The 21,862-nt window shown below is 52.4% G+C and overlaps 1 protein-coding gene across 5 annotated transcripts in view; it reads right to left on the reverse strand.

Moving 5' to 3' along the window:
* The window catches only part of GRM7 (glutamate metabotropic receptor 7), a 226,359-nt gene extending 207,439 nt beyond the window's left edge, over positions 1-18,920 (reverse strand). For all 5 annotated transcript variants that reach the window (XM_051788655.1, XM_051788651.1, XM_051788652.1 and 2 more), the window contains exon 1: positions 18,405-18,920. In XM_051788655.1, coding sequence (XP_051644615.1) covers positions 18,405-18,914 — 510 coding nt within the window. In that variant the 5' untranslated portion in view covers positions 18,915-18,920. The remainder of the gene's footprint in view (positions 1-18,404) is intronic.
* Between the last annotated feature and the right edge of the window lie 2,942 nt (positions 18,921-21,862).

Raw genomic sequence — 21,862 nt, forward strand, 5'->3', positions numbered from 1 at the left:
CTTTCTCTGAACTGGGAGCTCCCTGGAGCCTGGCAGCCTGAATATGCTGAGATGAATTATTATTTTATTGACATTTTCAAACTACTCCTCTACGTTTTTTTTCTTTCAGACAAAACTATTTCAAAACCATTTGCTGAAGCTGACCCACATTTCAAAGAGGTTCCACTCTGCTGCCTCTGCTCCTCTGGCTGCTGTGACTCCAGGAGCCCACTCACATCCCAGCTTTTCATCTCCTCATTGCTTATTCACACTCCATCCCAGCCCCAAGAATTGGGGAGCTGCTGCCATGCCAGGGATCTTTGATGGCTACGAACAACCCTGGGTTAATGCAGAATAACAATCACAAACCCTTGGTTAAAGCAGAATAACAATCCCACCCTGGCTCTGGGAGAGGGATTTCTCCAGCTGAGCTCTGGGGCAGAGCACGTGTCCACGGAGGGGATGCTGCTGCAAACACAGCAGGGAGGAGCAGGTGAGGATGCTCTGACCACGCTGCCTGTGCCAACCAGCTGATGCCAGAGGAAGGGAATCCACAGTTATTTGGTTCAAACCACCAAGTTCAGGAGGATGAGCAGTGCCAGTGACACCTGCTCAGCCTGTCCTGAGACAGGATGTGTCTGACTTGCTCATCCTGGGCAGCATCTCAGTCCCACCCAAGTGGGAACATTTGGTGCTTAACACAAAGAAAATCCACCCTCAGGTCTGTCTGAAACATCCCAGAGAAGCTGTGGCTGCCCCATCCCTGGGAGTGTCCAAGGCCAGGTTGGACAGGGCTTGGAGCAACCTGGGCTGGTGGAAGGTGTCCCTGGCCATGGCAGGGGGTGGAGCTGGATGAACTTTAAGGTCCCTTCCAACCCAAACCTGTCCATGGTTCCAAGATCTCTTCCCATGTCAGTGCCAAAGGCTCCATCCCTGCTGGGCTCCTGGAGCAGCCCTGGGAGGGTAAGGGAGGGCTTCCTCTGATTATCAGGAAAACAGTCCCTGAAAAATAACTCCCAGATATTCAATCTGCCTTTGAAATTTGGATTCTACTTTCCCTTATTACTGCTGCAAAACCCCTGCTTTCTAATTCAGATAAAGTAACAAAGCTGCACTTCCAACGATTGTAACTAAATGCAGTTAACCTTAGAGTCACTTTTACAAACACAGCAGATTTATCTGGATTTAAATTTTACTTCTTGTGCAAAGGCTTAAGAACAGGTTCCTCCCCATTATTCAATTTAACAATAATAATAAAAACCTCCATGACAACTATAACAAAAAGACTCTGATAAAGCCTGAAACCTTTCTGATAATGAAACGTACAATTTCCCTGTTTGAAGCATATTTCCCCCGAGAACATTTTAAAAAAGATATAGAAGAACTGTCATTTCAAACTGTTAATGTAAAGGGCCATGGATGAGAGCAGCACATGTGAAAAAAACCCACTTGGAGAAAAGCTGAAGAAAAAATAGTGGGTGGGAGAGACGAGACAACTTAATGCAGTGTCTCATTAGGGCAATTACAGGAGTCAATAAAAATGGGCAAAACTGGAAAGGATTCACTTTTGCAGCTGGGTGCAGTTTGTATTTAATCCCGAGGAAGAGGTCAGCTCAGCCAGGGACACCCTGTCTGGTTCCTGGGTGTGGATGATGGGCCAGGCTGGGCACTGCTGTCCTGCTCCTGCCTTTTGTCTGCCCTGACAGCCTCTCACCACCTCACTGCTCTTCTAAATCAGTCTATAATCACATATCTCTAATGTCTTTTTAACAACATTAATTAAGAGCAGATGAACTGACAGAGAAGGAGCAGCAACAGCATTAATTAAGGTTAGTCCAACCCTCACTCAACTCAAGTCTTAATCTTCCAGGTTTTCTCATCAATACCTTATCATCACAATGCCAGGGAGGAACTAATGATCTGAGAGGATGTCGACTCTTTGAAGAGGATCAAGCACTTGGGAAGCCAAAATAACCATTAGAAGTGCTGGATTAATGAACTCAATAGCAGAGAGCTGCAAAGTGCCAAAGCCCCAGTGGGACGAGCTGAGTCTCTGAGGGGTCTCCAACACATGGGAATTTTCCCTTTGGGTTTCACTTCATACATCACATCATTTTTTACCATGTAAGATTTGAGTCAAATTTCATCAGGCTTTTTGTACTAATGAGTATCACTACACTGGAGAGCAGGAGGCTCCTTACTTTTAACACATCTGCCAATCCCAAATTGAATAAAAATTTTAAAAAGGCCTCTAAACATATACTGTTTAAATGTTTAGATTCTTTCCTCAACTGAAGAAAGACCTGAGAAATGTCCTGAGCACTTCAGAGCATATTTACTGCTGTTGCAATTGTATTTGCATGAATTTCATATCCCCAACCCCTGTAGCCAGAGGTTACTGTGAGAACCTACACTCTCATTGAGCTAATTGTTCCCCCTTCCCATGGTTTGGAGTTCTGGAGGTTTGAGGCAGGCTTATGTCTGCAAGGTTTTAAACAAATCTGTATTTTAAAGTGTTTTTTCTGACAGGGTAGGGGCCTTTTTTCCAAAAAATGCCAAATCCCAAGAGTGTGATCACATCTTTGAGCATATGGTCACATCTCTCCCTTTATCCAGACAGGTCTATTTGTGGCTCTTTGCTCCTGTCTCACCAGGACCTCAGAGATGCTGCTGCTCACACACTCCCCAGGCAAGCTGGGATCACTAATCCCCAGAATAATGTTCCTGTCAACAAGGTGTGAATTTAAAACCTCATTTGGAGATACATAATGATAAAGTGCAAAGTGGGGTTAAAAAAAAAAATCAAGTAATTAACCTGAGAAATTAATTTTAACACAAAGAAAAAACAATAACACTGGGATATATTTGCCTCCTCTTGGGATCCACCCCAGCAGTGCCCAAAATCTCAGCAGGCTGGATTTTCACTCACCAGTTCAAGCTGAGCTGGGCCTAGCAGAGCTCAGCACAAGCATTTTTGAAGCTGCCAGAGCAAGGCTTTACCACTGACACCGAGGGATCAGGTTTCTTAGACAGACATTAAAGATATCATTGATTCCCTCTGTACTGCCAAGAACAAGGCACTGATCCTCAGGCAGGTGGGGTTGGGATTCTCACAGCTCCGTGTTCATCCTCAGCCTTCGGTTGTGCCCAAGGCCAGTTCCAGCACAAATATTCTGTTCTGCCAAAGCCCAAAGCAGATTTCAGCACAAATCTTCCCATGTCCCATCACATTGCTACCATTGACAAAACCAGCACATCCACCTGACTAAAAGCAGCAACACTTAATTAATTGCCAAACTAACGTGCACCTTCTCCCCGTCAGTTGGGATCTTCCAGCCAGGAGGTGGTTGTTGAAAACTCAGCAATCCTGGCAGCCAGAGATCAATCCCTGTTAGGAGTGGACAGGACACTCTTCTGCATGAGAAGACACTTTATTAGCCTGTTACACTACTGGCAGGGATTTCTCTTCCCAAAGCTCTGGAAGGAAAAGTGGGGTTGGTGATTGCTGGGTAGATTTTGTGTTTGTCTCTCAAAGAGCATGAGCCAAACCCTGAGGTCAGGGCAACCTCAGCCATTCCACTGGCAAATTCCCTCCAGCCAAAACCCAGCTCTTTACACACTGTCATTACAACAATTTGTATATTCTTAGTACCACAGTGGCACTTACAAGTCCTACCTGAGGCTAAACCTGTGGTTTTGCAGTTGGTTCCCCACCATCCCCAGGAGAAGCAGCCCCAGCCTGGGGCCAGCAGCCCCTCACTGCACACAAACAAGCAGAAGATCAAGCCTGAGGCAGTTCTCTGCCGAAATTAAGAGTAAAAATAAATCTGCTAAGGGGAGGCAGGAGAGAGCAGCCCCTGTGCTCCCCCCTGCAGCTCAGTGCCCTGGCTGAGCTCCCAGCCCTCCATCCCCAGCACAGCTCGAGCCCATTAGGACCAATTCCCATCTCTCTCAGTGCTCTCACCTGCAAGGCCATTTGCTCCCTGGCTTCTATTTTAAAATTGCTGCAGCTTATCAGGGTATTTTGCCCTGCAGTGACAGATTGTCACTCACTGAACATGCCCCTTCCCTGGGATGAGTGTCCCAGGTAATTCCCAAAGCACAGACACTTCCCTTCCAGGCTCTGCAGGGCAGGAGGGGGGTTTGCAGTGCAGTCATGGGTCCTGCATCACAGAATCATGGAAGGAGTTGAAAAGGACCTTAAAGCCCATCCAGTGCCACCCCTGCCCTGGGCAGGGACACCTTCCACTAGCCCAGGTTGCTCCAAGCCCTGTCCAGCCTGGTCTTGGACACTTCCAGGGATCCAGGGGCAGCCACAGCTTCTCTGGGCAACCTGTGCCAGGGCCTCCCCACCCTCACAGGGAAGAATTCCTTCCCAATATCCCCTCTATCCCTGCCCTCTGGCAGTTTGAAACCACTCCCATGGGTAACACCACACAAACCAGTGCTCCAGCCCAGGCTCCATCTCACCTCTCAGCAACCCACAGCCCCACCCAGGAACTTTCAGAACACCAGGAATAATGGAAAGCACAAATCTGAGAGGTAGAGCTGCACAAACCTCAGTGCAATTTTATTTCATTAAATAACTGGCATTTTTTCATTTGTCTTCATGGAGCACATTAAAACCAAAAAATATCAGTCAACAAATATGACAAGAAGATTCATGAGCAGTACAAACAGTTCAATTGAGAAGGATCGTGCTTTCCCCCAGCTGTGTTTAAACTGCACCTCGTTATTGTTGTTATTTTTGTGCTGTATTTATTATAATTTGAGTGAAAAGGTTTAACATGATCTACAGGAACAGTGGGGGAGACAAACAACAGTTTGTTTGCTCTGCTACCTCAATGACACCTTTATAATGGCACGAGAACAAGTCTTCAGTTCATGAACCCAACAGCATCTTCTCTAAATTCACCTGGGTCTTTAAGGTCAACTTTCAGACCAATTTTCCAAACTGCTCAGGATGGGAGTGAGGAGCAACAGAGGGAGAGAATCAGGGAATCCCAGAGTGGTTTGGGTTGGAAGGGACCTTAAAGCCCATCCAGTGCCACCCACTGCCCTGGGCAGGGACACCTTCCACCAGCCCAGGTTGCTCCAAGCCCTGTCCAGCCTGGCCTTGGACACTCCCAGGGATGGGGCAGCCACAGCTTCTCTGGGAAACACACACATTCAGTTCTTGAAAATTCAATGTGAAAAAGTAGCAAAAAAAGCAAACCAAAGCAATAAGTATCAATAAACCACTGCCTAAAAATCCATACAATAATTTGCTGCAGAGGTGCCACAAATCAGTGGGTTTGCCCCGAGGAACAGTTGATATTTTCAATAAACTGCCACAACTTTTTTCTGGTTCAGAGCAGGGATGTGCCCCCTCAGCTCCTCCTGCAGTGTGTCCCTGCTGACACACAGCCTGCCCTGCCCGGGCTCAGAGGAGCCCCAGACCCACCCCAAAGGTTGGACTTGATGACCCTGGAGGACTTTCCCAACCTGAATAATTCCCTGATGCAGTGTTCCAAGGCAGGCTGCAGTGCAGGTCCCACTCCAGCTCTGCATGGGCTATTTTCCCTGGAGCTGAGCAGGGTTTGGAGCCGGGACCAATTCCTGGTCCTGATCCTCAGGAAAGGGTCGTGGTGTCACAGGGGCACACTTGGGAACAACCAGGGCTGTGTGTCCACACCCTCACTGACCACGAGCACAGCCCTGGTGCACAGCTCAGGGGGCAGTTATTGCTCCACAGGCAGATGGATTCTCAGAGCACCACCAGCCTGGCTGGTGTCAGGCAGGACATTTCATAGAGGAGTTATCAGCTCATTCCTCAGTGCCTTTGTGCTCAGAGTCAGTTCATTCTCTTCTGAAATGTAAGGAGATTTTTCCCGAGAAAATAAGCACAGGACTGGGAGGCTTTTTTTAATAACAATTTGATTTTCTAGCAAAATACATTTATCACAGGTGGGAAAAAATGTATTTGTGATTTCTTTCATTTCTTCACGGATTTAATGCTCTTCACAGTTTACCACGTCACCAAAATATTCCTGGAGAAGGCAAGCTGCTTTTCCATGGACTCCAGCAGCTCTGCTCTGCAGCCCTGTCTCACATGGAGAGGAGCTGGGATCTCCAGGTGTCACAGATGGACTCCTGCAGCTGCCCTGGGCATCATCCCCAGAGCCAGAATGTCACTGCTCCACTGCCACAGAGCAAGACATCTCTCCATTTCCACACTCCCATTAGCTAAACAAGTGCAAACAAGCTGTCACTCCCTCAGGGCTGGTGACACCATGGTCACTGCAGGCAGATGGAAAATTAAGACTTTTGTGTCAACTTCCAGAAGCCCGAAAAATACGAAATCACTTCACCCAGGAACCAACATTCTGCTAGAGGAGATGTTCCCAAGCACTGGAACAGACATCAGACTCCCAGTTCACAGTGTCCCAGCCTCCCTGAGGCTGGAAAAGCCCTCCCAGCCCATGGATCCCCCCTGTTCCCCATCCCCACCTTGTCCCCAGCCCAGAGCACTGAGTGCCACGGCCAGGCCTTCCTGGGACACCTCCAGGGCTGGGCACTCCAAACCTCCCTGGGCAGCCCCTGCCAATTGTCCATTCCAGTTGCCCCAGACTTGCTGGAGAATCAGAGCATCAAATCAGCTTTTCCCAGTTTGGAAAATCCTTCACTGTAGCCGTGGTAGACACACCTTGAGAAGGTAATTTCCTTTTTGTATTGCCAATCATAGAATGGTTTGGGTCGGAAAGGACCTTAAAGATCATCTGGATACTCTGAGATTTTCTGTCCTGCTGTCAGATAGAAAAACCACAAACTCACAAAAAGTCATTTAATTAATTTCTATTGTCAATATAATTTCTGTGCATTCAAGTCCTACCACAAAATTACCTGCTTTAAAAATCACTAAACCATCTCTATTAGTGCTGGATTTTATTTCTATAAAAATAACAACTTCCAGCCAAATTTGAGTTGACAGTTCGCCTTTAACTTTTTATTTATTCCTGCCATTTTTTTATTAGATTGGATTTGGCCTCAATCCTGCCCATTAGGAGTCTGTCTTGATGGGATCAACATGGGAAACAACTCTGGGCACCAAGTCTTGTCTCTGCTGGTGGTGCTGCTGTCTGGGCTCTCATGAGCTGTCATTAAATCCCAGTATTACATTTCAGCAGCCATCAGATTAACCTGCACCTTGCAACTCCATAGCCAAGCTGTGCACAGCAAGCAGAGGTGCTTATAAGCCAGGGAATGAATGGCTGTCCCAGGGGAACAGGCCACATCCCTGGGGAAAAGGGACTCTGCTGTGAGACCTGTAGTTGGTCTGGGGAAGCTTCCTTTGGCAATGAACTTCCAACACTAACTCAGCTGGGTTTCTCTCAAGGCAGCTAAAAACAAATTTGCACGTCAAAAGTTCAGGCTGATGACAAAAATGATTTGTAAATTCATTTAAAAAGTCAATTGGTGCCATTCTGATGCCAGGCCACAAGCACAGGGTGCACAGAGGGCTCCCAGTGCCCCCCAGCACTCACACCCACTGTGCCCCTCTGCACCTCCCCAGGCATCTCAGCTGAGACAGCACTCAAAGGAGCTCGTGGGTTGTTGTTGATGGAAAGAGAAGTTGCTGCCCTTCCTAAGGCTCAAATCCTCCACTCTCAGAGAGGAAAAACTCCCTCTGTCCTGCTCTCCCTGGCACGTGGAACACGCTGAACCTCCTGGCCACAATCCTGCAGGGTGCAGGTCCCTCCTGTGTCCCCAGGTCTGCACAGAGCAACTGCTCCCAGCTTGTTCTGTGTGCAAAAATACCCTGCAGGGAATTATGGGGCTGAATTTAATGACATTGAAACAAACCTCCATTCTGATGAGTGCATAATTACTGTTATTAAAATATTTATGGAATGAGAAATGTATTAGGAAACCTTTGGTGTGTGAGCCTGCAGGATGCTTTGCTCTACACAAACCCTGAAATGGCTGGAGAGAAACCAAACTTGCAAGGCCTCAAACCTGGGCTTTTCCACGTGAGGCAATGTAGGGACACAGGTCCCTCAGGATCCTGAACCCTCTGTCCTTGTCATCAAAGACAGTGAATAGAGAGACTCGAGATTTTTTTATTTCTAAATTTGGACGAATTTTGGTTCTTTCAACAAGGGCTGTCGTGGAACCAAACATCTTCTGGGGTTTTTATTGGGTTGGTTTTGAACACAGGTAGTCCAGGCTGGAAACACATCACTGGGATGGACAGAATTTAAAATAAACACTGGTACCAGCCCAGAGCACTGGAAATGTGGGCTGACAGCTCGAGTCTGACTCAGGCAGAGCTGGAGTCCCACAGGTTCCACCTCAGTGCGTGTTCACCTTGGGGATAAATCTCTCCCACTAAAGTGTTCAAAACCTCTATTTTTTGGGTCTATCTTCCAGCATCAAAGAGAGAGCAAAAGCCTTGTTTTAGTTCATCCCAACTGCATCTTGTGTTCCACTCAAGCCTCAAAACCTGCTGTGAAAATACAGCCAAAACAAAGCAGGAACATTTCCAGCAAAGAGGATAAAAGCTGAGTATTAAGAGGGAAAAAATAGTCTTTCTTGAAGGCTGTGGAATATTCCTCAGAAAAGTTTATAAAAGAACTGAGGCACCTGCTGGGACCAGCCTGGCTGCACAGATCCCATCTATTGGGAAGGAATCCTTCCCCGGGAGGGTGGTGAGGCCCTGGCACAGGTTGCCCAGAGAAGCTGTGGCTGCCCCATCCCTGGAAGTGTCCAAGGCCAGGCTGGACAGGGCTTGGAGCACCCTGGGCTGGTGGAAGGTGTCCCTGCCCATGGCAGGGGGTGGCACTGGATGGGCTTTAATGTCCCTTCCAACCCAAACCATCCTGTGATTCCAAGGAAGGAGCTGGCACAGGAGCTGCACTGACCACCCCTGACCCCACAGATGGGAGGGGAGCACCTGAGGGGGCCAGAGTGGGGTCTGAGGGGATGGTACCAGGACAAAAGATGCCTGAAACTGTCCAAGGGCATCAGCCAGATCCCTGTCCAGCTTCTGCCTCCCCACCAACCTCAGCCACTGCTGCAGCATCCAAACAAAATGCTGGAAAACTGTGCTAAGTCAAGTGAGTGTTTCCATCCTCTCTTATCTTTACATTCACAGTCCTGTTTATGTATGGACACTCTTCCAGGGAAAATTGAGATTAGGGCCTTTGTGCAGGATAGGAATAAATGGCTGCCACAAAAGCAGATGCAGGAATAAACAATCACACTCACACATTATTCCTGTCACTGAAATTTGGGTTATGGACAATAAGGATGGTTTGTCCAGCTCACCCTGGAGAGCCCCTAGAACCATACTATAATCAATATTCCCAGAGACAAGGGGTGTTAAAGCCTCCCTGCAGGCTGCAGCACAACCAGTGGCAGTGCTTGCCCATCCTGGGGAGTTTGTGTTGCCCCATGGCCCTGGCTGTGGTCCCTGGGGCATGCTGGGCTGTTTGTCACCTCCTGCTACAGCCACAGCAACGTGACATCCCCAATGGAGGGAGAGAGCTGGGATTGTCCCAACCCACCTGAGGAGAACCTGGACCTGAGTCCTTTCTCAGGACAGCTCCAGCTGAGGGGTCTGGCTGTGTCAGCAGTTGTTTCACCCACGAGTGCAAAGCCCAAAGAGCTGTAAAACTGTGAGACAAGGTCTGAGGGAGATCAGCCCTGGCAGGGAGTGCTGGGATGACACCGAGCCAGGCCCAGATTAGCCAGCTTTTGAACTGGAAGCAGCAAAGCAGCTCCAGCAAGGATTGCCCCGGGCTGCAGCAAGGGCCCCGTGCTAGTTCCCAGGCTGTCCCCTCCCTGGGACTCCATGTCCCTGCCTGGCACACCCTGGGCTGCACTCACACCACTCCTCACCCTGACCTCTGCTCTCCCTTTGGTCCCTGAGCACCTCCAGGCACAGACCAAGGTGGCAGGCACATGGCCAGGAGCTGCCAGGAAGGGAGGAGCCCCCACAGCCCTGCTGTCCACCCCCTGTGCCCATCCAGGGTCCAGAGCTCCTGTTGGGGGATGACCTGAGGCTCTGCTGGTGTGAGCAGAGGGAGAGCTGTTCCCACAGAACATCACCTTGCCAGCACCCTCTCCCTGCACCAGCCACACACCAACCTCTCCATGCTCTTCCCCTGCTCTCCATCACAGTTCCTGCCTGTCCACCCTTCACTCATCCCCAAACAGGAGCAGCCCAGCCCAAACACAACCCGGTGCTGGTGCTGCTGAAGGCCTTTGAGGTGGTTCAGTGTTCCTCAACCACAGCTTTTCTCTGTTAATCACATCATTGATCCTTCTGATAGTGCCAGACAGACAGGATGGAAAAGCCAAAGCAGCAGGTGCCAGGGCTGTGGGCAGTGACAGCAGTGGCAGTCCATGGACACAGAGCTGGGCTCCATCCTCTCCTCACCCACCATGGCTCAGCTCCAGTTCCTGCTCTCCCCTTCCAGCCCCATCCCTGGGCAAGACCTTAAAAACCAGGTCATATTTACAGCATGAATATCTACCAAAAATAATATTTCTGTGTATCTGTATTAATATAGATATCAAAAAACATCCATACAAACAACCACGGTCACAGTCATTAAGCAGACCCATCATGAGGATGAAATTTTGAGACCTACGAGTGCTTGAACTGTCCCTTCCTCCCCCAGAGCTCAGGCAATGCTCTCCGCAAAAAACAGAGCCCTGAATGTGCCCTGAACATGAGAAGATTGTCCCTGCCCCACAGCAGGCAGCACATGGCACTGGGAAGGGGAGGTCTCCAGGCTTCCTCCTCTTCCCGTGCCAATCAGAGGCCGGGCAGTCCAAGTGTTCAAACGATGCCAACGTGCAGAGAAAGGCCATTTACGACCAGGAGCACGTCCCAGGGCTTTGGGAACGTGTGCCAAGTTCATTTCAAAGGGCTGGGAAGGGAGGCACTGGCCAGCACCACCCCTGAGCTGAGGCAGAGGAGCAGATCCAGCAGCCCACTCTGCTCACACTGCATGTTAATGGATCTCAGCATCCCAAATGACACAGCAAAACATCCCTCACCACACACGGCCTGAGTGCCAGGGCCTGGGGCAGCACTGCTGGAGCCCCTCTGCCAGACAGAGGCACCTTCCCCAGGAGAAGGAGCGAGACCCCTGGGAAGGTCTCTGTGGCCACCCCACACACCACAGACGTGCCTGGGGTGCTCTGTCCTGTCCCTGACCCCGGGGCTGCAGGGGCACAGTGCTGGCACAGGGCTCTGCTACCAAACCCAGCCCCCATGGCTGGACACCCCCCTGAGCACGGGCTCCATCCCACCCAGCACCCCTGAGCTGCAAAGAACACGGGTCACAGCAGCCTCTGCAGTGCCACTGCACAGAGGTGGCACCACAGCCCTGTGCTCTGGGGGTACAGGGACACTGAAGAGCTTCCAGACCACCCCAACACACTCACCACTGCCACTGGAGTCTCTCCTCGTGCTGGAGCAGCCAGGGCAGAGCTGTGCAAGCCCTGCAGGGCTGAGATCACTCCAGTGACCCTGCAGATGTGCCCTGGGCTGGGCAGGGCACCCCATTCCAGGCCCAGGTTTATCCCCAGCTGCACTCGTGGTGGCTCAGAACAGCTCCACTGCCTTCAGCACAGCCTCTGCAGGACCTCGTGAATCATCAGTAACGAGGAGAGCTTGAGGAATCCTTGTTTTCCCTTAGATTTCTCTCTGCCTGGGTACCCACCCCAGCACACTAATGACCTGACTATATTGGATTCCATGCTCTCCAAACAGCCTTAATTACATGCTTCGTATCTCCCAATATTATGATAAAATTCATCATAGTCCAACGTCTGGGACAGTCAGCATTGTCACTCATTGAGATTAATTTGAATATCACTATAAATAGAAATAACAACATCTGATATTATGAAACAGAGTATTGTGTTGGATGGTTTTAATGCCTCCAAGCGAAACTCATTTAATGGAATAAAATACAGAATATAGCACATGTAGTTTTGCAGTATTAGTGTTATGAGATTCAAAACCAGATCAATATTTCTTTCATAAAAATTAATGCCTTGAAAGGATCCCTCCATTTGTCATTCCGGAGAGGTCACCTTATTTCATTTCAAAGAGTAAATTGGGAATTGCACAAGTGAACTTGCTGGATATCTGCTCTGCCTGTACCAGCTGCCTGTTCCTGCCCCCCCGTTCTGCCCCAGCTCCCAGGGAATCCTCTGTCCATCATCTCTCCCTGTCCCTCTCCATGGACGAGCATCCCTCTCCTGGCAGAGCCACTCTCCTTCCAAATGACTCTTTGCAGTCCCTTCTACCTCAAGAGAGACACTCAAAAACAGATTAAGCACCAAGATTATTGCTAATATTGAATTTTGCCTTGTCAAGAAAATGAATTTTACCTCCAAAACACTGTGTTGCAGAGAAATATATTCACAGCACCTCCAACCTCCCATTAGTATCCCCACATGTGAAGCTCTTGAAGGGAGGGCTTTCCTTTCCTTTTGATTTATACTCAAAGCAGCCTAATATTTCAGCCACGACACATCAGCACTGGGTGGCTCAGCACGTTGACATGTATTAGGTGCCTCAGTAACAAGGACAAACATTCAGAGGCTGAGGAAATGAAAGTTTGTTGAGGAACACAAAGGCCCTTTTTTTGAGAAGAGACAAAGAATTAAAGTTACTGTTTCCTATTTTCAGCTTTTTGTTCCATTCTCTACACGAGTAACTGAAAAATGTAGAGTTCTCCTGAAATGTCTTTTATAAAATGAATTATTACTCCACCTCCCAAAGCCACCATTGTCTTATTTAAAGTTAGGAGAGGAAAATGCAATAATCTGGTAATGAGTTCAAAATAAATTAGCAACTAGAGAAAAATATTGCTGAAGTGTGTTAGTTTTCCTCCCAAACACCAGTGACTGCCCAGGTTTGTTGCAGTCAGTTAAATTGGCCATTTCTCACCATCTCCTTAGGTGAAGGTCAGCAGGAGGGGCTCAACACATGCCTTTGGAATGGAAACTCTATCCCCTGGAATGGTCTCATATCCCATATTCCTGCAGAGAACCTAAACTGAGAGGAGAGAGGGAGGAACAACCAGTTTGCAAACATTTTTCTGGGATTTGAAGGAGTTTCTAGAACCTGATGAGTTGAGCAACATGAACTCAATGCACAAACAAACCCTTCCAGAGGGTGTCCTGCAGCCACGGGATCACAGGTTCTGCCCAGCCCTTCTCACACAGCCCCTGTTCCCTGTGCCTGAGCTGCACTCCCAGCAGCAGCAGCTCCAGTGTTTCCATCATTCCCTGGAACCAGCAGCTGAGGCAGAGCTCCATCCCATCTCATCCCATCCTCACCCCATCCCATCCCATCCTCACCCCATCCCATCCCATCCCATCCCATCCTCACCCCATCCCATCTCATCCCATCCTCACCCCATCCCATCCCATCCCATCCCATCCTCACCCCATCCCATCCCATCCCATCCTCACCCCATCCCATCCCATCCCCACTGAACCACAGCTCAGCCAGGACATCCTCCCTCAGAGAGCCTTGGAAAAGGGTGTGCAATTTCCAAGGAAAGAGCAACATCCAGCTCAGAGCTGCATTTCTAAGCTCTATCCCTTTCCAAATAATCCCATTTTTGTGATTACTGTGTCTGGAGCAGAAGGCGGGACTGCAACTGTCATCTCCCTCCTTCAGCAGGAAGGAAAAGCAGCCAACAGCCCCCAGGGAGACCAGGCACGTTCCAATTCACACTCCCAACCTCAATGTACTCCCTTATCCCACTTTTCTAACTAAAAAAATTCCCTGAGTTTTTTAACAGCCCCCTCTGGGCCACAAGAGCCACCCCTGATAAAATCAGAAAGGTATTTAGAGAAGAACAAGCAATTATTGATTGAATCTTTCAAATTACATCCACCAAAGACACAAACCCAAAGCAATAATTTGTTCATTGCTGAAGCTTGTCATGAGAAGCCTGCAGTTGTAAGGGAGCCCAAAAATTAGTTTTATAGTGTTAAAAAAAAAAAAAATCAGGATGCTGTTATTCCTGATATTGAATAGTTTAACTCCCAGAAAATATGAAACACTTGGCAATGTTTTTTTCAGCGCAGTTACTGAATTTTCATGGAGTTAAATTTGTAAGGGAAGCCACGACCCTGCAAAAGAACAGTACTTTTTCCAAAGCAAAACCAGCAGCCTAAAGCCATACAGCCTTGAACTCCCTGATGCATTTGGAAACAGCTTTCCAAATTGTTTCTGTGTTATTTTTAGGAGAGATATTTAATTTACAATCACCCTGCTATTTATTGGTGTGCTCTAATAGAACTGTGTTTTGAAAAAGTCACTGACATCCTTGAGTGTTGGTGCACCGACATCTCCACACTCCAGCACACACCAGCTTGTCCCTCGTGGTGCATTAATCCGAGGAGCTGCAGCACAGCCAGGCCTGGGGCTGGGCACACTCCTGGGCACACAGCCCTGGGGCTGGGCACACTCCTGGCCTCACAGCCCTGGGGCTGGGCACACTCCTGGGCTCACAGCCCTGGGGCTGGGCACACTCCTGGGCTCACAGCCCTGGGGCTGGGCACACTCCTGGCCTCACAGCCCTGGGGCTGGGCACACTCCTGGGCTCACAGCCCTGGGGCTGGGCACACTCCTGGGCACACTCCTGGGCTCACAGCCCTGCTCCCACATTCCTGGCTGAGCAGCCCCTTCCCAGCTGGATCGGGATGGGGTACAGCCCCCAGGAGAAGGGAGGGATGCACTCACAGAGGGCACAGTGTCCACTGTAACTCCTGTCAGGGCACTGCCACCCTGCTGCTGGAGAGGATGGAGGTCAGTAACAGGGATGGAAAAATAAAGCATCCAAGCAGAGGCACCTCCCAGCTCAACCCCTCCCAGGAGGAGCCACGGCCAGGCTGGAGAGAGCTCATCTACACTGGTTTCTAGAGGGAGTCAGACACCCAGCCCTGCTCACCTGGGGGGTCTGACCTGCTCCTGAAGATGTTCTTGGATGTTTTAACTGTAGTAACTCATGGAAGGTCCCACACAGAGTCCTTGGCAATGGCAGATACTGAACCTGGGGGTAAAAGCTTGGCAGTTCCACCTCTCATCTGTTGTCATTTTGGAAGAGGAGTCCTCACACATACGGCCTTAGGAGGCATCCTGTCCCCACTGGCGATTTCTGTGCCCACCAGCGTGTCCACACCTCCTGTGTGACTCAGTGGGAGTGGTGACCACTCCTGCTCTGAGTCCCAGCTTGGCTCCACCAGCACAGACAGCCCAGGCAGGCAGGAGAGGGGGGTTACAGCTTCCCTTGGCTCCAGCACCAGCTGGGACTCTGTGCCATTCCCACACTCCGGGAGGAAACCCCCCCCACAACTATTCCCACCATCTTCAATCCAAGGCACAGTTCAGGGATAAGTGAGGAGAGAGGTGCAGGGACAGGGGGAGGGACTCAGCACACAGGAACAAGCCCAGGTCTCCTGGAAGCTTCACATCATCTTTTTTTTTTTTAACCAAAGGAAATCTCCTACAAATTCCAACAGTAATTACACGGATGAATTCCAGCCAGAGGACCCTGGCAGAGGAACTGCCTTCCTAGGCTGATCCACCTGTTGGCAGCAGCTGAAGATGCTCCCAACCCTCCGTGGTGGATTGGGAACAGGCAGGGGAGCTGCATGGAGAGATATCAGAACTTCACATGCAGAGAGGAGAATGAGGAGCTTGAACCTTCCCCATCCTGAGGAGAAAGAGCCAGAAGCATCAGGAGCTGGCTGAGGAGCCCCTGCTGTGCCCCATTTGGTTACACACACACACAGGGATTTGCTCCCGACATTAAGATAGAGCACAAATATTTCTCTTCCAAGATGCTGACAGAGAAATATAAACACAGGTAAGATTTCTTTGCAGGAGCCTCCACAGATGGAAAGAGTTTTTATCTACCAGATGTGAGGAAAAAGCCATTCTGGAAATGAAAATAAGTGCTCAAGAGCCACTCACTCACCCCTCACCCCACTGCCACAGCCAGTAAAATCCATATTGACCCCTGAGAAGCAAACTGGACCCACAGTGACCCCTGAGTGTCATGCTGGCTGCAACACTCAAGAATTTCAGAGAGTATTTCAAAGGCTCACAAGATTTTTGCGTTGGCTACTTGGTTTTCTTCCTTCCAGTAGCTTACAGCTTCTCACCCACCGCCACACAATGGCATTTAATTGCTTAACAGGTCCAGTTCTCCTCCAAAAATAGTTCTTTTCTATTTCTCTCTGGCTGGAACATGTTCTGAACCGTGTTTTGAAGGAGGAGAGGACAATAGGGGACAGTTTTACTGCATGAAAGACCTGCTTAAAGGCAGCTGAACCAAGCCGTAAAATATATATTCAGTAAAATCTCTCAGTATGGGCCAGTTCCTGCTTTCTGGATGATTTGGTTGAAAAGCAATTTTGAACAGATGCTTCATCACAATACATTAAAATATTTAGTTTATACAAGTATCTCAGAAATGCAGAAACCGTCTAAATATCTTATTTTCTGCAAACTCCATTACGTAATGAATCACCACGGATTTTGCAGGTATTGTGGCATTATCCCAAAGGCTCCCGGTGCCCAGGATTTCCTTCTGAACTAGATCTCGGAAGGGAGCGCCCAGGATTTGCTCCGGGACGAGACCCGGTGTGGAACAGCTGGGTAATTCCTCCCTCCCGGCCGGTGGGAGCCTCGAGCAGCTCAGCAGCTGCCGAGCCGGTACTTCAGCACAACTTCGGCTCCGCTCATCCCTCCCCGCTCCGCGGCTCCGGCTCACGCAGAACATGAGATCATCTGGTTCGCAGCCCGGGAAGGGTGTTTGCGATGCGAGGAGCGTGGAGCGGGAGGCAGCCCGGGGTGGGAGCGGTGCCAGGCTCCCTCACACGCTCCAGCGGGGCTGCGCCCGCCGAGGCAGCGCCGGGAAGAGGAGACGGGCGCGATGGGGCCGCACGAATTGTCGGGGATTCAGCACAGCGCTGGGTCCGCGGCCATACGGCGCGTTTGAACGTGCCCGGAGGGGGAGGCGGGCAGGGAAAAACCAGATCCTCGGTGTTCCTTCAGGGAAACGGGCAGGACGGAGCCCGGCTGGGCAGAGCGAGGGGCAGCGGTGGGAAGGCGCAGCGCTCCCTCGCCTCGGCTGCAGCGGCCGGAGCTGGCACGGACAGACGGGAATACGGAGGATCGGCGGCTGCTGACAGCACAGAGTGGATTTGCCGTGAAAACCTCACAAGTTTCCAGCTGGGAAAAGCGGGGGATCTCTCCGCCCGCTGCACAAAAATAAAAATAAACCCCACCACCACCTTCCGCATGCGAAGGCGTAGGACAGGGAGCGAGGAACTCCGCTGCTCACGATGCATCTGGTGGCGCTTCTGTCACTGTCACCGCACCCGCGATCGCTGCCGAGGAGCACCCGGGGCTCGATGAGGGGGCTCGGGGGCTGCACCGGGGCCCCGGGAGGACGCCCCATCCCGGGGGGACACCCCCATCCCTCCGGGGACCGAATCCCGGCTCAGCCCCGGCCAGATGCCCGCTCCCGGGCTTGGGGCACCGGAGAAGGAGGATGAAGCGGGGGGTGACAAGTCTCCGTGCCCCGACACCCACCGAGGTTCAGCCCCGGGGGGCGAGAGGGGCACGATCGCAGCACGCTCGGGGGGTGAGAGGGAAGACGTGGGGGAAAACGGGCAGGCGCTGCAGCGCATCTCCCCCGCACACACTCACACGGTTCTCTAATCCTCTGGCTCTGCTCATCCCTCGGCTCCTCCCGGAGCCGCCGGAGCCTCGGCGGGCGCGGAGCGGCGCTCCCGGGCTGCAGCCGCCCCCAGCCCCGGGTCCCTGCCGGGTCCCCGCTCCGTCCAGACGGGGCCAGGGGGCAGCGGGACCCCGACCTGGGAAAGGGCTGCTGCTGGAGCTGCCCCGCACAGCCTTATCTCGGTCAAGAGCCGCCGGGGAAAGCTCCCTCCGACCCCTTCCAGACCTTCCGCGACCGCTGGGCCGTGAGCGGCCGCGGCCCCAGCTCCTGCCCCGCACCGCCGGGGCTTCCACGCGCGGTGTCCCGGCCGTGTCCCGCTGGGATGCCCTGCGCCCGCATCCCCGCCGAGCCACGGCTCTCACTAACGCAAACCCAGCGCAACCATCGCCTTTTCCTCTCCTATTTTTTTTTCTCCTTTCCCTCAGGGATCGCTTCTTGCAAATGGGGCGATAAATCCAGAAAGCGCCACGCACCGTGGAGAAGGGAGCCGGGGGAGGATGCTGGAACGGGGAGGGCGGCAGGGAGGGAAGGCAGCTGCTCCGGAGGGAGGCGGATGGAGCACCTGGAGAGGCACGAGGGGAGCGGGGAGCGGCGGCAGAGCCCCCCGCCACGGCCCGGGGCTCCGGCACCCGCCCGGCCCGGCGCCGGCAGCCCTACCTGGAAGAGCCGGAGGATGTTGGCCACCATAATGGACACGGAACTTCCCGACGCTCCGATCACTCCAACTACTTTCTCCGGCTTGACGAAGACGGGCGGCTCGCCGTTCGTGCACCTCACGTCGGAGGTGTCCTTCTGGATGAGCGCCTGCACGAAGGTGAGGGATTGCTCCAGCGCGTAGGTGTCCCGGGAGCAGGTGTCCAGGATGCGGGCGCCCAGCGTGACGTTGGGCAGCAGGTCCGGGTCGCTGTTGATCTGGTCCAGCGCGTAGAGCATCGCCTCCAGCCTGTGGATGCCGTTCTCCTTCTTGATGTCCCCGCAGGGCGAGTTCGGGAGGCCCTTGGCGTGCACGGGGAAGAGGCCGCCCAGGGTGATGTCCCCCTCCAGGCGGATGGAGTGGGGCGCGTACATCTCCTGCCCGCGGGCCGCCTCCCCGAGCAGCAGCTCCAGGAGGCAGCAGGGCAGCTCGAGCAGCGCCAGCAGCCGCAGCAGCCGGCCCGGCCCGACCATGGTGATGCCGCCGCCGCCCCCGGCGTTGCCCCGCGCTCCCGAGGGGCCGGGCCGGGCGGGATGGCCGGGGAGGGCTGCGGGGTTCGGCCGCTCCCGCCCGCCCTGCCCGCCGCGCTCCCGGCTCCCGGCGCTGGGCACCGCGACCGCCGCGGCCGCTTTAAAGCGCCGGGGCCGCCCGCCCCCGGTCCGCCCCGCCCGCCGCCGCTGCGCAGCCACCGCAGCACCGCCCCGACCGCCGGGGAGCGGGATGGGCTGGGGTGGGACAGGGGTGCGATAGGGATGGGACAGGGGTGCGATAGGAATGGGATGGGATAGGGGTGGGGATGGGATGGGGATGGGATGGGGATGGGATAGGAAAGGGGTGCGATAGGTATGGGATGGGATAAGGGTGGGATAGGGATGGGATGAGGATGTGGATGGGATGGAGCCGGGGATGGGGACGGCCCCAGCCCCTCCGCCCGCCCCGCCGGAGGATGGGTGTTTACAGATGTTGCGCGGGGACCCGCCGGCGCTGGGAAGGGGGGTCCGGGGGGACCCTGCTCCCCGCGGCCGGAGCCTGGAGCCGGAGCTGGGAGCGGCTCGGGAGAGTCCGTCAAGGCGCCTCCGCGGGGACACTCGCTCAGCCCCACCGGAGCATCCTCCTCATCCTCCTCGTTCTCCCGGCCGGGATCGCAGCGCCCCCCGCTCGCGGGGCCCGGGCCCGGCCGGGGAGCAGCGGGGGCCGCACCCGCAGAGCCCCGCAGCCCGCCGGGTGCTGGAGCAGCCCGCCAGCACAGCACTGGCTCTCGTTGCCGAAGCAGCAATCTGGATTCTGACATGGAAACGAGATCCTCCTCCCGCTGAGGTGGGTACCGACGGAGCCCGCGAGGAGGAGGAGGAGGAGTTTGGATGTAACCCCGTACTCCCAGATCCGAAGCAATGCATCCTTCTGTTTTAAGATCTCCAGACCCATTTTTGTTCTGCACACCCAGATCTGGAGGATGCTGCAACATCCTGGTTTTTTTTTCCTTCACTCAAAACTCCACCACCCAAAGAGACAGCACCTGTTGCCATTCTGTGCTGACCAGCAAATCCACGCCCTGCCATATTCCCAGTTAAAGAGTAATGGAGAATACGTCTCTCAGATGTTCCCACCAGATCAAGCACGTTTTTTGGAGACAACCTTTAATTCCTCCTTCATAAATACCAGATCACGTGGAGCTGCTGTTCATCATTTGGCCTCTCACACACTCTGGACCAGCAGCACTCCACGTGTTCAACCTGCCCAGTCATGGAATGAGTTGGAACCACAGACTGGTTTGGATGGAAGGGACCTTAAATCTCATCCAGTGCCACCCCCTGCCATGGGCAGGGACACCTTCCACTAGCCCAGGTTGCTCCAAGCCCTGTCCAGCCTGGCCTTCGACACTTCCAGGGATGGGGCAGCCACAGCTTCTCTGGGCAACCTGTGCCAGGGCCTCCCCACCCTCACAGGGAGGAATTCCTTCCCAATATCCCATCTATCCCTGCCCTCTGGCATGGGAAAGCCATTCCTCCTTGTCCTGTCCCTCCATCCCTTGTCCCAAGTCCCTCTCCAGCTCCCCTGGAGCCCCTTTAGGCCCTGCAAGGGGCTCTCAGGTCTCTCTGGAGCCTTCTCTTCTCCAAGTGAGCACCCCCAGCTCTCCCAGCCTGGCTCCAGAGCAGAGGGGCTCCAACCCTCTGATCCTCTTGGTGTCTCCTCTGGGCTCTCTCCAGCAGCTCCATGTCCCTCCTGTGCTGTTCCCCAGGGCTGGAGCAGCTCTGCAGGGGGGTCTCACCTGAGGGGCAGAGGGGCAGAATCCCCCTTGCCCTGCTGCCCACACTGTGGGGTCAGCCCAGGGCACGGGGGGTTCTGGGCTCTCAGTGCCCAGGGCCAGGGCACGTTGAGCTTCTCATCAACTCAGCTACTCCTCTGAAGTGTCACTCAGAGACAGCTCCAGTGATTGCTTCATTTCCAACACATTATATTTCAGTGAAGTAGAGTAACACAACTGTTACTGCTGTAACAGTAAAAACCATCAGTAAAAACTGATGGTTTTTATCTGTTTTGGCCCAGACAAATTTTATCTCCCCACACTGAAGTGCTGCAGCGTGACCAGTCTGGCAGACACAGAGAGTGGCTTTGCTGCCCAGGTCCTTACAGAGAGAGAGCTGGCCAGGGGTTAATGCCACATCTTCCAGTAATTATTAAACCATTTGAACACCTTCAAATCTTTAAATTGTGTCCTTACCATATTTTCCCATGTTTTCTTCTTTCTTTTTTTGTTGGTTCTGTGTCCGCTTGTTTTTGGCAGAAGTTCCCACAAGTAAGGGCTCCAAACTGGTGCTATTCAAATACCACCAGAACCAGAGCAGCCAGTGAATGTTCCCTGGTGAAAGGGGATGTTTGGAAGCAGCAGCAGAACTGGACAGACGTGGCAGGTCAGAAGATTTGCAGCAGGGCCAGGATATAACAGGCATAAACAACAATAAAAGCAGCTGGAGTTCTCCACTAGAAATTATAATTTTTGGGCTTGGGACCAAAATTTAGTTTTTCCATGGACTGAAAACATCACAAAAGATTATTTCATTGTAATTTGGGTATCGTGATCCAGCTTGTGCCATCACCCAGGCCTTGCTCTCTGCTTCATCCTCCTTCCCTCACACCTTGGTTTACCTGAAGAATCAGTCTCCATACTCCACACCAGATCCCCTAAGGAACATAGGAGCTGACACAGCTGATCAAGGCAGACCCAGGGTCCAGCCCAGCCCAGGACCTTGTCCTGGAACAGTAGATGTGTCAGAAGAAAAGGCTGGAGCTTTGCTGTGTGCAGATGCCTTTAATCTGTTCCTGCCATAAATCTCTTCCTGGTCTCTCATATACAGAAATTGGTTCAAGCCCTGAAGCATGAAAAATTATTCTAATTACAGTACAAAAATTGATATAGTTA

Source organism: Manacus candei, unplaced genomic scaffold (assembly GCF_025592945.1).
Source record: "Manacus candei isolate 608988 ecotype Guabito, Panama unplaced genomic scaffold, ASM2559294v1 h1tg000025l, whole genome shotgun sequence".
Lineage (NCBI taxonomy): Eukaryota > Metazoa > Chordata > Aves > Passeriformes > Pipridae > Manacus > Manacus candei.